We start from the raw sequence: 16,171 nt of genomic DNA, 5'->3' as shown, positions 1-16,171 counted from the left end.
GCCTAGTATTTTATTGTGTGGGCCACAATTTATTCCCTCTCTGGGAAGCGTGCCGGCCAACGGTGGCCGGCCCCCCTGGGCAGTATTTCAAAGTGTGGGCCACTCTTTTTCCCTCTCTGGGAAGCGTGCCGGCCAACGGTGGCCGGCCTAGTATTTTAAAGTGTGGGCCACAATTTATTCCCTCTCTGGGATGCGTGCCGGCCAACGGTGGCCGGCCTAGTATTTTAAAGTGTGGGCCACAATTTATTCCCTCTCTGGGAAGCGTGCCAGCCAACGGTGGCCGGCCTAGTATTTTATTGTGTGGGCCACAATTTATTCCCTCTCTGGGAAGCGTGCCGGCCAATGGTGGCCGGCCCCCCTGGGCAGTATTTCAAAGTGTGGGCCACTCTTTTTCCCTCTCTGGGAAGCGTGCCGGCCAACGGTGGCCAGCCTAGTATTTTAAAGTGTGGGCCACTCTTATTCACTCTCTGGGATGCGTGCCGGCCAACGGTGGCCGGCCTAGTATTTTAAAGTGTGGGCCACAATTTATTCCCTCTCTGGGAAGCGTGCTGGCCAACGGTGGCCAGCCCCCCTGGGCAGTATTTTAAAGTGTGGGCCACTCTTATTCCCTCTCTGGGAAGCGTGCCGGCCAACGGTGGCCGGCCTAGTATTTTATTGTGTGGGCCACAATTTATTCCCTCTCTGGGAAGCGTGCCGGCCAACGGTGGCCGGCCCCCCTGGGCAGTATTTCAAAGTGTGGGCCACTCTTTTTCCCTCTCTGGGAAGCGTGCCGGCCAACGGTGGCCAGCCTAGTATTTTAAAGTGTGGGCCACTCTTATTCACTCTCTGGGATGCGTGCCGGCCAACGGTGGCCGGCCTAGTATTTTAAAGTGTGGGCCACAATTTATTCCCTCTCTGGGAAGCGTGCTGGCCAACGGTGGCCAGCCCCCCTGGGCAGTATTTTAAAGTGTGGGCCACTCTTATTCCCTCTCTGGGAAGCGTGCCGGCCAACGGTGGCCGGCCTAGTATTTTATTGTGTGGGCCACAATTTATTCCCTCTCTGGGAAGCGTGCCGGCCAACGGTGGCCGGCCCCCCTGGGCAGTATTTCAAAGTGTGGGCCACTCTTTTTCCCTCTCTGGGAAGCGTGCCGGCCAACGGTGGCCGGCCTAGTATTTTAAAGTGTGGGCCACTCTTATTCCCTCTCTGGGATGCGTGCCGGCCAACGGTGGCCGGCCCCCCTGGGCAGTATTTCAAAGTGTGGGCCACTCTTTTTCCCTCTCTGGGAAGCGTGCCGGCCAACGGTGGCCGGCCTAGTATTTTAAAGTGTGGGCCACAATTTATTCCCTCTCTGGGAAGCGTGTCGGCCAACGGTGGCCGGCCTAGTATTTTAAAGTGTGGGCCACTCTTATTCCCTCTCTGGGATGCGTGCCGGCCAACGGTGGCTGGCCCCCCTGGGCAGTATTTCAAAGTGTGGGCCACTCTTTTTCCCTCTCTGGGAAGCGTGCCAGCCAACGGTGGCCGGCCTAGTATTTTAAAGTGTGGGCCACAATTTATTCCCTCTCTGGGATGCGTGCCGGCCAACGGTGGCCGGCCTAGTATTTTAAAGTGTGGGCCACAATTTATTCCCTCTCTGGGAAGCGTGCCAGCCAACGGTGGCCGGCCTAGTATTTTAAAGTGTGGGCCACAATTTATTCCCTCTCTGGGAAGCGTGCCGGCCAACGGTGGCCGGCCTAGTATTTTAAAGTGTGGGCCACAATTTATTCCCTCTCTGGGAAGCGTGCCGGCCAACGGTGGCCGGCTTAGTATTTTAAAGTGTGGGCCACTCTTATTCCCTCTCTGGGAAGCGTGCCGGCCAACGGTGGCTGGCCTAGTATTTTAAAGTGTGACCCTTGCCACCTGTGGCTGTATCTTTCTTTTCTTTTGTTTTAGCTGCCTGTCGGCCTACGTGGTCGTGTTTCCCATGATGCGCCGCATCTCTCTTCTCTCGCAGCTGTCCCTCTGTACATATTGAGGCTATTTAGCTAAGATCCTTCCTTTGTTGCGGGCCACAATTTTTTCCCTCTCTGGTATGCATGCCGGCCAACTGTGGCCGGCCCATTTTAACATATGGGCCTTGCCACCTGTGGCTTTTTCTTTCTTTTCTTTTCTTTGGTTTTAGCTGCCTGTCGGCCTACGTGGTCGTGTTTCCCACGATGCGCCGCATCTCTCTTGTCTCGCTGCTGTCGTTCTTTACCCATTTTGCCATCAGGCAATAAATCAAACCAACGTCGCAGAAATCTTACATTTCTTGGGAGGGGGAGGAGCTTGACCACTGGGGTATAATGGCCTCCAGTATTGATGCCTGGGGAAAGTCATTGCGCATAGTGGCAGGCAGCAAAATGTGTCTCTTGGCCAATGTCCCCCAATGCCCTAAAATTTTGACAGATTTACGGGCACTGAAACAATGATACACATTAGTAGAAGCAAGAACTTTCGCAGTGCTGGAACCCCTATTGAATGAACAGGAAATAACAATTCAAAAGCAGGAACAGATTTTTTGCAATTGGTAAAGTTTTTCTATATGAAATATAAAATTGTGCAATAAATCTTAGGAAAGGGCAAACGCTCTGCAATTTGAACTACCTTGGTTTCCCTAAACCTGGAACCAGTGTCTTCCCTGTGACTAAAAATCACAGACTACAATTTGAACTACCTTGGTTTCCCTAAACCTGGAACCAGTGTCTTCCCTGTGACTAAAAATCACAGACTACAATTTGAACTATCTTAGTTTCCCTAAACCTGGAACCAGTGTCTTCCCTGTGACTAAAAATCACAGACTACAATTTGAACTACCTTGGTTTCCCTAAACCTGGAACCAGTGTCTTCCCTGTGACTAAAAATCACAGACTACAATTTGAACTACCTTGGTTTCCCTAACCTGGAACCAGTGTCTTCCCTGTGACTAAAAATCACAGACTACAATTTGAACTACCTTGGTTTCCCTAAACCTGGAACCAGTCTATTTCCTGTGACTCTCAGATCACAGACTAAACTGTTTAAAACATTCCCTCCTTTTCCTTAGTAACGAGGCTCCGCCCTCGTTACTATGGTAACCTGCCTCAGAATGCTGAGCTGGTTACCACGCACTGGTAACTAATACTTACCCTTTTAAACATAGCCAAACAAAATTAAACAAACATGACATCTATAAATCAAAATAAACGCACACTTCTTTACAGAGACCGCATCTCCTTCTAGGTCCACCACCATCTCAAATACAAGAGAAAGAGGGGGGGGGGGTTGAGTAGGTGGCTCCCCGGCTCTGGAATGCCCTCCCGAAATAAATCTGTTTAGCCCCCACACTTCAAGTATTTTGGGTGAGTTTAAAAACATGGCTCTTCAGACAGTCCTTTGATCCTGAGTAATCTCTGGTCAGCTTGATGAACCACTGCTCCGCAGTTGGATGGTTACAGCAGATAGCCGGCCTTCTGCAGGTTCTATTGCGTTTCAGGAATTGTTATAATTTCATACTCTTACAATTTTATTAGTGGGATTTAATGTGCGCTGTTGATATTACTTATGTCTTTATATTTATACTTGTGTATTGTTGTTTATTTGTGGGGCACTTGGAATGCTTCTGTGGGCCGCCCCAGTCCCTTAGGGGAGATGGTGGCAGGGTACAAATGAAGATTTATCATCATCATCATCATCATCATCATCATCAATTGCTACACTATGATGGTATGGGATACAATGAAAGCAGTAGCCAGAGGAATTTTATTAAAGAACAACATAATTTAAAGAAAACAAGAAGAAAAAAAGATTAGAATTAGAAATTACGGAATTAGAGATGAAATATATGCTAGAAAAGGATAAACAAAGCTATATAAAAACAACAGCAATGAGAAAACAGAGTTAGAAAAGGCACAAAGAATTTTGATATTTTTAAATGGAGAATTGTCAGACGCCAATTAGAGAGCAAAATAGAGTTTATGAAAGCAACAGTCCAAAAAATAGCTCAACAAACTAAAAAGATTTAAAACACTTAACTTTCAGTGTTATTAAGTAGAACAAGTGGGAAAAACCCCAAAAAACAAGAACTGGCAAATAATCCGGATTAGCCAGATATAATCCAGGTTAAATTTAAAGTTCTAGAACGTGACTCAAAAGTTCACAATGGGCTGAAAAACGGGGGCATGAACTAAGCAAGCAGTATTGAAGCCCACAAACCTTTCCCAAAACTCAAAAGTACAAAAAGGAGTTCAAAACAAACAAACGCACAAACTGAGCTAGGGAACTCCCAGTTGAGAGCAGCAAAGACAGCGAAACAGTGAGACGCTGGCGAGCTCACAGCAACCGCTGGTGGAACATACACCAAACCAAGAGTTAAAGGAGCAGAGCGGGAAAGTGTCGTCAAGCCGGTCCGAAGTCGGGATAAACCAGCAACGCCAAGCTGCTGCAGAAGCAAACGCCAAGCCAGGAGTTAAAGGAGCAGAGCGGGAGAACGTCGTCAAGCCGGTCCGAAGTCGGGATAAGCAGACAGCGCCGGTATCAGGAGCGAAGGTAGTAGTCAGTAAGAGCAGACAGCCACGGAATAGAGAACGACGCCAAGCCACAGATTGAGAGCGAAGAGCAAAGCCGAGTCAAGTTCCAGTCCAAGGTCCAAGGTCCGAGAGGTTGAAGTCATCCAAGAAGGTCACAACACGAAATGGCACAGAGAGCCAAAGCAACGAGGGCAAACAGCAGATAATACAAAATAGCAATAACAGTGCAGTCCAGGAAAACCCACACAATTCCAGCCCTCCCGTTGCAGAATAACCCAGATTAAACTTACATCCGTTGCAAAGTCCCAGTTCAGTCTTCAGTAACACACACAGGAAACCCAGTGGCGCCCAGCAACACCTTGCCACACGCAAGGTATAATGGCCAAACAACCCCAATATATCCAGGTCTCCCTGGGCGTCCAAACTATTCACGCCCAAAGAGCAGGTGTCTCAACTTCTTAATCTGAATCAGAACTCCACACAGCCAATGCCCTTGGGTCAGGCGTTCCTAATTCCTCATCAGAGTCCCAATCATCCTGCCCGTGCCCAACTCTATCCACACCTGTGGACTCCCTCTCACTCCTCCAAGCAGACCAAGTGGGATCTGCTTCTGAAGACACCCAAGCTTCCCCAGCATCAGCAGTATCCATGGGCCCCGATTCGTCCCAAAGCATCTCCGGTGCCCGTGCCCAGTCCGTGCCCAATTCCTCCGTTAACACCTGTTCCCCAGCATCCATTTCCACCTCAGGATCCCCACATAAATCCTGCTCAGAAGACTCCCCATCAGTCTCCCTGACCCTTTTCCTAAACAAATCCTCCAATGAGTCCTCCTCGTGAGGGTTTTCCCTTCCTCTCCTGATCCCACCACTATCATTCACAGTCTCTGAAGGCGCATTCACAACAAGAATACTTTGAATACAGTAATAGAAACTCCAAATTATTAGCCAAGGCAGCACACATTAGAAAGGAAAAAAATAATAACATCCATTAAAGACAAGGAAGGTAAGAATCATACAAGGATGGAAGACAAAATATTAACTTTTCCAAGATCATATCAAGGACTATACTTGGCAAAAGAAAACTCCAAAAGTAAAATAGAGGAATATATTGAGAAATATTGGAAAATAAAGATCCAGGAAACAGATACATTAGTTATGGAACTAAGAGTATTAAAACAAATAAAATTAATTTATTTGCAGAAGATACCTATTTATCAGTGGAAAACCCAATACAACAATGGAGAAAAAATGAAAATTACCTAGAAGAATTTGGGAAAATTAAAAGTTTTGCAAATTAACTGGAACAAGTCAGAAGTGTAGTTATTTAATTATCACTAAGAAGAGATTTTAAAAATAATACAGGAGGGGATAATTAAAATTAAAGACAATTAAGGATCTGGGAATAAATGTTATAGAGAATTAGAAGATTTAGATACTAATAATTTTATTAAACTAAGAAAGGAAATAAATATACAATTATTAGAATATGCTAAACTCAAATTGATGTCTATTCCATGAAAAGCTCTGTCCACACTCCATGCATTTCTATGGTTTCTTCCCAGCGTGAGTCCTTTGATGGGAACGTAGTCCTGAACTTCGAGTAAAGCTCTGTCCACACTCCAGGCATTTATAGGGTTTCTCTCCAGTGTGGGTCCTTTGATGTGAACGTAATCCTGAACTACGAGTATAGCTCTGTCCACACTCCAGGCAGTTATAGGGTTTCTCTCCAGTGTGGGTCCTTTGATGTGAACGTAGTCCTGAACTACGAGTATAGCTCTGTCCACACTCCAGGCAGTTATAGGGTTTCTCTCCAGTGTGGGTCCTTTGATGTGAACGTAGTCCTGAACTCTGAGTGAAGCTCTGTCCACACTCCAGGCAGTTATAGGGTTTCTCTCCAGTGTGGGTCCTTTGATGTGAACGTAGTACTGAACTCTGAGTGAAGCTCTGTCCACACTCCAGGCAGTTATAGGGTTTCTCCCCAGTGTGGGTCCTTTGATGTCTATGTAGATGTGAATTATGAGAGAAGCTCTGTCCACACTCCAGGCATTTATAGGGCTTCTCCCCAGTGTGGGTCCTTTGATGTGAACGTAGTCCTGTACTATCAGCAAAGCTCTGTCCACACTCCAGGCAGTTATAGGGTTTCTCCCCAGTGTGAGTCCTTTGATGTGAACGTAGTCCTGAACTATTAGCAAAGCTCTGTCCACATTCCAGGCAGTTATAGGGTTTCTCCCCAGTGTGAGTCCTTTGATGTCTACGTAGGCCTGAACTATGAGTGAAGCTTTGTCCACACTCCAGGCAGTTATAAGGTTTCTCCCCAGTGTGAGTCCTTTGATGTGAACGTAGACCTGAACTATGAGCAAAGCTCTGTCCACACTCCAGGCAGTTATAAGGTTTCTCCCCAGTGTGAGTCCTTTGATGTGAACGTAGACCTGAACTATGAGCAAAGCTCTGTCCACACTCCAGGCATTTATAGGGTTTCTCCCCAGTGTGAGTCCTTTGATGTCTATGTAAGCTTCCCTTCTGAGTGAAGCTCTGTCCACACTCCAGGCAGTTATAGGGTTTCTCCCCAGTGTGAGTCCTTTGATGTCTCTTCAGCTTTCCATGCTGACTAAAGCTCTTTCCACATTCGATACATTTATATGCTTTCTCCTCCATGTCAACAGTGCTATGTACATTTAATTCCAATAAGGACACTTGATTCTTGTTTTTCCCTTTCTGATTACTCACAGCACTGGGTTCAAATTACAGGAAAGTAGATTCCATCTGAACATTAAGAAGAACTTCCTGACTGTAAGAGTTGTTCAGCAGTGGAACTCTCTGCCTCAAAGTGTAGTGGAGGCTCCTCTGGAATCCTTTAAACAGAGGCCAGATGCTCATCTGTCCAGGGTACTTTGCGCTTTTCCTGCACGGCAGAGGCCTGGACTGGGTGCCTCATGCAGTCTCTTCCGACTCTATGGTTCTACTCTATAATCCAAAGTGAATGTAGGAATTCAGCAAGAACAGCCCCTTGAGAGGAATCCTTTTTCCTAGAGGACTGGTTTCCTTACTGCACTTTGGTTTCCAAATGCCTTAATATCGACTAGAAGCTGGTTCATTTCCCATCACGGCAGGGGTGGCTCCAGAGAACTCTCACGTCCTGGTCAAGAAAGAAGAAGCCAAAGGTTAGACATGAAGCCGCATACCTCTGGCTCAAGGCAAACAAAGCGAAAAAGGAAAGAAGAAAGGAAAGATGGAAGGAAGGGAGGAAACACAGAAGGACAGGATAAGAGAAGGAAGGAATCATGGAAGGAGGGAACTGAACCCTTTTCCCATATTGAAGGGCCACACCCATTTCACTGGGTCAGACCCAAACGTGGTTAAAGGAACAGAAGGCAGGCAGGCAGGCAGAACTCCGTCCAGCATTCAAGGGTGTAACATATTCTGGATCAGGGGTCCCCAAACTAAGGCCCGGGGGCCGGATGCGGCCCTCCAAGGTCATTTACCTGGCCCCCGCCCTCAGTTTTATAAAATAACATTTTAATATCATTTTAATAATATAATATATTGTATATACATATAATATTGATAATAATATTATAATGTTATAATGTTATACAATATAATATTAATAATGCCATATAATAATATTAATTATATGTTATATATTACATATAATATTACAGTATAGTGGTATAGTTCAATATAGTAATATATAATGCTAATATTGTGCTATGCTAATAATATAATATATTCTATGTACATACAGCTGGTCTGAGTCCCCTTCAGGGTGAGAAGGGCAGGATATAAATGTAATAAATAAATGTAGTAAATGAATAAATAAATAATTTTAGACTTAGGCTCACCCAAAGTCTGAAATGACTTAAGGCACACAACAACAACAACAATCCTAATTAACTTGACTATCTCATTGGCCAGAAGCAGGTCCACACTTCCCATTGAAATCCTGATAGGGTTATGCTGGTTACAATTGTTTTCATTTTTAAATATTGTATTGTTCTTTCATTGTTCTTGTTGTTGTTGTTTTTGCACTACAAATAAGACATGTGCAGTGTGCATAGGAATTTGTTCATTTTTTTTTTCTTTTTCCAAATGATAATTCGGCCCTCAACAGTCTGAAGGATTGTGGACCGGCCCTCTGCTTTAAAAGTTTGAGGAGCCCTGTTCTGGATCCTGGGTTTCCGTGAATGACCAGCATTGTGCTAAATGCGCAAAGGAACAAGGATTTCTTTATGGATTGTGTCCTTATCTCCCCTGCCACAGGGACCCCCAACTCTGCTTCCTCAGCATCTCAAAGGGTCACTCCGGCCACATTTCCCAAATGCATCTTCCAAACTAAGAAGGACCTGCCTTCCCAACTGGCTCATTCACAACCACGTTCACAAATTGAGTCCATGCTGAACTAAGTTCCATTCAGGCATTCATGCATTCCCTCTGCAGAGCCCATGATGAGATGGTATTCTATCTCCCCAAACTCTGGCACCCTCACATGGTTAAGGCAGATACAAAAGAAGGTTTCTAATGGTATCGAATATAATGAATATAATGAAAATAATATAGTGTAGTAAAATAACAGAAAATAAATTATAAAATAACTAGCTGTGCCCAGCCACGCGTTGCTGTGGCGAAGTATGGTGGTATGGGAAATAAAGTATTGAGGAATTGGTGGTAGTTAAGGTCAAGGGTCCCCTGGGCTGAGTGGGTTGCTAGGAGACCAAGTGAACAGAGCTTAGCCTTCTAACTGGCAGCAATTGGATAAAAACAATTATTCCTCTCCCTCTAATTAGGACTTTATTTTTCTTTTCTTTTTGTTGTATCAACCTAGACGCATGGATGAGGGGTTGTGTTGTCAAATTTCGAGGTTGGGGGGTGTTTACTTTTGTTGTTTTGTCCGCTGCCGTGATGCCATCACTCTTTTATATATATAGACTAGCTGTGCCCGGCCACGCGTTGCTGTGGCAAAGTGGTGGTGGTATTGGTTAAAAATTGTTGTGTAATTTTTATTTGACGTTATTTGCAATTTTTTTTATTAATTTTATTGTAAGTTATATTTTTATTTATTATATTTTATTATTTTCTTGTATTACTTTTAGTTATTTTCTGTTATTATAGTATTTTATTGTATTAATTTTTTAGTGTTTTTAATTATTTTTTAGTGTTTTTATTATTTTTTATTGGGTTGCTAGGAGACCAAGTTGGAGGAGCTTAGCCTTCTAACTGGCAGCAATTGGATAAAAACAATTATTCCTCTCCCTCTAATTAGGACTTTATATTTCTTTTCTTTTTGTTGTATCAACCTAGAGGCGTGGATGAGGGGTTGTGCTGGCAAGTTTCGAGGTTGTGGGGTGTTTACTTTTGTTGTTTTGTCCGTTGCCATGATGCCATCACTCTTTTATATATATAGATATAAATTTTAAAAAGTAGTATAATAATACAATAATATAGTAAAAATAACATAGTAAAACAACAATAATAATAATAATAAATAATAAAATAAAGTAATGATGAATAACATATATTCAAATATATTCATCCGGAGTTTCAGGGTGCGGTGTCATCTGTACGCAGATGATGTCCAGCTCTGTCACTCCTTCCCACCTGTCACTCAGGAGGCTGTCCAGGTCCTGAACCGGTGTCTGGCCGCTGTGTCGGACTGGATGAGGGCCAACAAATTGAAATTGAATCCAGACAAGACAGAGGTCCTCCTGGTCAGTCGCAAGGCCGAACAGGGAATAGGGTTACAGCCTGTGTTGGACGGGGTCACACTCCCCCTGAAGACACAGGTTCGCAGTCTGGGGGTGAAGGCCCGCTGGGGGAAAATGGCTATCTCCAGGTCTGGCTACCCAAGCGGCTTCGGTTTACCTTATAATTATACCTCAAACCCCAAAGTAAATACTCTAGAAGCTGATTAAAGATAACCAAAAATATGTTTATTGAAAACAGGAAACAGTCCTTTTCATGTATTAGAAATAATATGAAGTAAAATCACTGAAATTATACAGAAATAAAACTACCCTGTTTCCCCTAAAATAAGACATCCCCAGAAAATAAGACCTAGTAGAGGTTTTGCTGAATTGCTAAATATAAGGCCTCCCCCGAAAGTAAGACCTAGCAAAGTTTTTGTTTGGAAGCATGCCTGCCAAACAGAACACCAGAGCATGCAGGATCGGTAAATGTACATACTATAAAGTGTTGTACATGGAAATATTAGTAACAAGAAATTCTTGATAGGATTCACAGTTTGTCTGGTTATGCTGGTTTGTGATGACAACTACTGTACAGTATATAATAAATGTTCATTTTTTGTTCAACAATAAATGTGAATTCTTCTTCATGGAAAAATAAGACATCCCCTGAAAATAAGACCTAGTGCATCTTTGGGAGCAAAAATTAATATAAGACACTGTCTTATTTTCGGGGAAACACGGTATACTGATTGAGAATGAAAGCTATAGAGACTATAAAGGATTAACACACAAGCTATGAGGAAAGGTAGGTACTATAGGGTAAGTACAAGGCTATGATAAGCACGATCTATAATGACTTTAGTGGTAAATACCAGCTATAGTGAACTATCTATAATAACTCTGAGGTAAACCATAAGGTGATAAGCTATAAGGTAAGTACATAAGGTAAGTACATAAGGTAAGTACAAGGTGAACTATAAGCTTTGCTATCTTTGAGGTAAATACCTAAAGCTATGATGTGACTATAAGGTAAGTACAAGGCTATGAGGTAAACTGTAAGGTAAGTACATGGCTATGATGAACTCTATCTGTAATGGTAAGTATGAGGCTATGAGGTAAATCTATATATATAAAAGAGTGATGGCATCACGGCGACCCACAAAACAACAAAACTACAGGCCCCCCAACCTCGAAATTTGACAACACAACCCATCATCCACGCCTCTAGGTTGATACAACAAAAAGAAAAGAAAAATAAAGTCCTAATTAGAGGGAGAGGAGTAATTGCTTTTATCCAATTGCTGCCAGTTAGAAGGCTAAGCTCCTCCAACTTGGTCTCCTAGCAACCCAATAAAAAATAATAAAAACACTAAAAAATAATTAAAAACACTAAAAAATTAATACAATAAAATACTATAATAACAGAAAATAACTAAAAGTAATACAAGAAAATAATAAAATATAATAAATAAAAATATAACTTACAATAAAATTAATAAAAAAATTTGCAAATAACGTCAAATAAAAATTACACAACAATTTTTAACCAATACCACCACCACTTTGCCACAGCAACGCGTGGCCGGGCACAGCTAGTCTATATATATAAAAGAGTGATGGCATCACGGCAGCGGACAAAACAACAAAAGTAAACACCCCACAACCTTGAAAATTGACAGCACAACCCCTCATACATGCCTCTAGGTTGATACAATAAAAAGATAAATAAATAAAGTCCTAATTAGAGGGAGAGGAATAATTGTTTTATCCAATTGCTGCCAGTTAGAATGCTAAGCTCTGTTCACTTGGTCCCTTAGCAACCCACTCAGCCCAGGGGACCCTTGACCTTAACTACCACCAATTCCTCAATACTTTATTTCCCATACCACCAGATTTCGCCACAGCAACGCGTGGCTGGGCACAGCTAGTACTATCTATAATGACTGTATGGTAAGTACTATGTATGATGGTAAGTACACAAAGCTATGGTGGTAAGTACAAGGTGAACTATAAGCTTTGCTATCTTTGAGGTAAATACATAAGCTGTAAGGTAAGTACGTGATTTATGTTGCCTGTTTGAATTTGCCAGGTCAAAGAACCCAGACCAATTCTAAGACCTATCTCTAAGGTTTTTCTCTGGAATGGCAACTGGAGGGGGAAAAGCCTCTAGAGCAGGGGTCCCCAAACCTTTTAAGTGGAGGGCCAATTCACCGTCCCTCAGACTGTTGGGGGGGCCAGACTATGATGAAATAGTCCAAAATTAGGATTCTTTTTGTGTGCCTTCAAGTCATTTCAGACTTAGGTCAACCCGAAGTCTAAAGTTTAGGACAGAGGCCAGGTCAATGACCTTGGAGGGCCGCATCTGGCCCATGGGCCTTGGTTTGGGGACCCCTGATCTAGACGATCTCATAAGATCATAGGTAAGCAAAGAGACCTCCAAAGACCATCTAGATGATCTCATAAGACCATAGGTAAGCAAAGAGACCTCCAAAGACCATCTAGATGATCTCATAAGACCATAGGTAAGCAAAGAGACCTCCAAAGACCATCTAGATGATCTCATAAGACCATAGGTAAGCAAAGAGACCTCCAAAGACCATCTAGATGATCTCATAAGACCATAGGTAAGCAAAGAGACCTCCAAAGACCATCTAGATGATCTCATAAGACCATAGGTAAGCAAAGAGACCTCCAAAGACCATCTAGATGATCTCATAAGACCATAGGTAAGCAAAGAGACCTCCAAAGACCATCTAGATGATCTCATAAGACCATAGGTAAGCAAAGAGACCTCCAAAGACCATCTAGATGATCTCATAAGACCATAGGTAAGCAAAGAGACCTCCAAAGGCCATCTAGACAATCTCATAAAACCATAGGTAAGGAAAGGGACCCTCGAAGGCCATCTAGATGATCTCATCAGGCCATCAGAAGACCACCGGTAAGGAAAGGGGCCCTCAAAGACCATCTAGATGGTTTCATAAGACCATTGGTAAGGAAAGGGGCCGCCAAAGGCCATCTAGACAATCTCATAAAACCATAGGTAAGGAAAGGGACCCTCAAAGGCCATCTAGATGATCTCATCAGGCCATCAGAAGACCACCGGTAAGGAAAGGGGCTCTCAAAGACCATCTAGATGGTTTCATAAGACCATTGGTAAGGAAAGGGGCCGCCAAAGGCCATCTAGACAATCTCATAAAACCATAGGTAAGGAAAGGGACCCTCAAAGGCCATCTAGATGATCTCATCAGGCCATCAGAAGACCACCGGTAAGGAAAGGGGCCCTCAAAGACCATCTAGATGGTTTCATAAGACCATTGGTAAGGAAAGGGGCCGCCAAAGGCCATCTAGACAATCTCATAAGACCATCGGTAAGGAAAGGGACCCTCAAAGGCCATCTAGATGATCTCATCAGGCCATCAGAAGACCACCGGTAAGGAAAGGGGCCCTCAAAGACCATCTAGATGGTTTCATAAGACCATTGGTAAGGAAAGGGGCCGCCAAAGGCCATCTAGACAATCTCATAAAACCATAGGTAAGGAAAGGGACCCTCAAAGGCCATCTAGATCATAGAATCATAGAATCATAGAATAGTAGAGTTGGAAGAGACCACATGGGCCATCTAGTCCAACCCCCTGCTAAGAAGCAGGAAATCGCATTCAAAGCACCCCCGACAGATGGCCATCCAGCCTCTGCTTAAAAGCCTCCAAGGAAGGAGCCTCCACCACGGCCCCGGGGAGAGAGTTCCACTGTCGAACAGCCCTTCTCACAGTGAGGAAGTTCTTCCTGATGTTCAGGTGGAATCTCCTTTCCTGTAGTTTGAAGCCATTGTTCCGTGTCCTAGTCTGCAGGGCAGCAGAAAACAAGCTCCCTCCCTCCTCCCTAGGACTTCCCTTCACGTATTTGTACATGGCTATCATGTCTCCTCTCAGCCTTCTCTTCTGCAGGCTAAACATGCCCAGCTCTTTAAGCCGCTCCTCATAGGGCTTGTTCTCCAGACCCTTAATCATTTTAGTCGCCCTCCTCTGGACGCTTTCCAGCTTGTCAACATCTCCCTTCAACTGTGGTGCCCAAAATTGGACACAGTATTCCAGGTGTGGTCTGACCAAGGCAGAATAGAATAAGGGGGAGCATAACTTCCCTGGACCTAGACGCTATTCCCCTATTGATGCAGGACAGAATCCCATTGGCTTTTTTAGCTGCCGCATCACATTGTTGGCTCATGTTCATCTTCCTCCCCACAAGGACTCCAAGGTCTTTTTCGCACACACTGCTGTCAAGCCAGGCATCGTCCCCCATTCTGTATCTTTGATTTCCATTTTTTCTACCGAAGTGAAGTATCTTGCATTTGTCCCTGTTGAACTTCATTTTGTTAGTTTCGGCCCATCTCTCTAGTCTGTCAAGATCGTTTTGAATTCTGCTCCTTTCTTCTGGAGTGTTAGCTATCCCTCCCAGTTTTGTGTCATCTGCAAACTTGATGATCGTGCCTTCTAACCCTTCGTCTAAGTCGTTAATAAAGATGTTGAACAGAACCGGGCCCAGGACGGAGCCCTGCGGCACTCCACTTGTCACTTCTTTCCATGATGAAGACGACGCATTGGTGAGCACCCTTTGGGTTCGTTCGCTTAGCCAATTACAGATCCACCTAACCGTAGTTTTGTCTAGCCCACATTTTACTAGTTTGTTTGCCAGAAGGTCGTGGGGGACTTTGTCGAAGGCCTTACTGAAATCCAGGTACGCTACATCCACAGTATTCCCTGTATCGACCCAACTCGTAACTCTGTCAAAAAAAGAGATCAGATTAGTCTGGCATGACTTGTTTTTGGTAAATCCGTGTTGATTCCTTAATGATCTTTTCCAGAATTTTGCCTGGTATTGATGTGAGGCTGACCGGACGGTAATTGTTTGGGTCGTTCTTTTTTCCCTTCTTGAAGATAGGGACCACATTCGCCCTCCTCCAATCTGCTGGGACTTCTCCTGTTCTCCAAGAACTCTCGAAGATAATTGCCAGTGGTTCTGAAATAACTTCCGCTAGTTCCTTCAGTACTCTTGGGTGTAGCTGATCTGGCCCTGGAGACTTGAATTCGTTTAGAGAGGCCAAGTGTTCCTGGACAACTTGTTTCCCTATTTGGGGTTGGATTTCCCCCAATCCTTCGTCCATTCCGTGTTGCTGAGGTTGAAGATGGCTTTCTTTTTCTGAGAAGACCGAGGCAAAGAAGGCATTAAGTAGTTCTGCCTTTTCCCTGTCCCCTGTCGCCATCACCCCATCTTCTCCTTGCAATGGCCCTATCGCCTCCTTTTTCTTCCTTTTTCTACCAACGTAAGCAAAAAAGCCTTTTTTGTTGTTTTTTATGTCCCTGGCAAGCCTGAGCTCATTTTCCGCTTTAGCCTTGCGAACCTTTTCCCTACAGGTGTTGGCTATACGTTTGAATTCTTCTTTGGTGATTTCTCCCCTTTTCCACTTCTTGTGCATGTCACTTTTGAGCTTTAGCTCAGTTAGAAGTTCTTTGGACATCCATTCTGGCTTCTTTGCACTTGTCTTATTTTTCTTCTTTGTTGGCACTGTTTGCATTTGCGCCTTGAGTATTTCACTTTTGAAAAACTCCCATCCATCCTTAACTCCCTTGTTTTTTAATGTCGGCGTCCATGGAATGCCGCTCAGTAATTCCTTCATTTTTTGGAAGTCAGCTCTCTTAAAGTCCAGAATGCGTGTTTGACTTGTCTTAGTTTCAGCATTCCTTTGTATTGCAAACTGCAGGAGCACATGGTCACTTGCCCCTAAGGATCCAACCACTTCAACTGTGTTGATCAGGTCTTCCACATTTGTTAAGATTAGATCAAGAGTTGCTGATCCCCTTGTTGCCTCTTCTACCTTCTGGACCATAAAATTATCTGCAAGGCAAGTGAGGAATTTGTTGGACTTTGTACTCTTGGCTGAGTTTGTTTTCCAGCAGATATCGGGATAATTGAAATCGCCCATGACTA

General features: G+C 43.9%; 1 protein-coding gene and 1 long non-coding RNA gene across 2 annotated transcripts in view; one reads left to right on the top strand and one right to left on the bottom strand.

The window, feature by feature from the left end:
* Positions 1-5,929: 5,929 nt before the first annotated feature.
* On the bottom strand, positions 5,930-9,758 carry LOC134294678 (oocyte zinc finger protein XlCOF6-like). The gene has a single exon (XM_062966268.1). The coding sequence runs from the start codon at positions 7,155-7,157 to the stop codon at positions 6,048-6,050; it is 1,110 nt and encodes a 369-aa protein (XP_062822338.1). The 5' UTR covers positions 7,158-9,758; the 3' UTR covers positions 5,930-6,047.
* A 252-nt stretch (positions 9,759-10,010) lies between these two features.
* The window catches only part of LOC134294697 (uncharacterized), an 80,446-nt gene continuing 74,285 nt past the window's right edge, over positions 10,011-16,171 (top strand). Inside the window, exon 1 of the long non-coding RNA XR_010001427.1 lies at positions 10,011-11,301. This is a non-coding gene — a long non-coding RNA (uncharacterized LOC134294697). The remainder of the gene's footprint in view (positions 11,302-16,171) is intronic.

This window comes from Anolis carolinensis, unplaced genomic scaffold (assembly GCF_035594765.1).
Source record: "Anolis carolinensis isolate JA03-04 unplaced genomic scaffold, rAnoCar3.1.pri scaffold_18, whole genome shotgun sequence".
Lineage (NCBI taxonomy): Eukaryota > Metazoa > Chordata > Lepidosauria > Squamata > Dactyloidae > Anolis > Anolis carolinensis.
The sequence above is the reverse complement of the archived record's forward strand: the minus strand, read 5'-3'. Positions and strand labels throughout refer to the sequence as shown.

What these genes read in the sequence shown, in the direction of transcription:
- LOC134294678 (XM_062966268.1), bottom strand. Translation starts at nt 7,157, where the DNA reads ATGGAGGAGAAAGCATATAAATGTATCGAATGTGGAAAGAGCTTTAGT.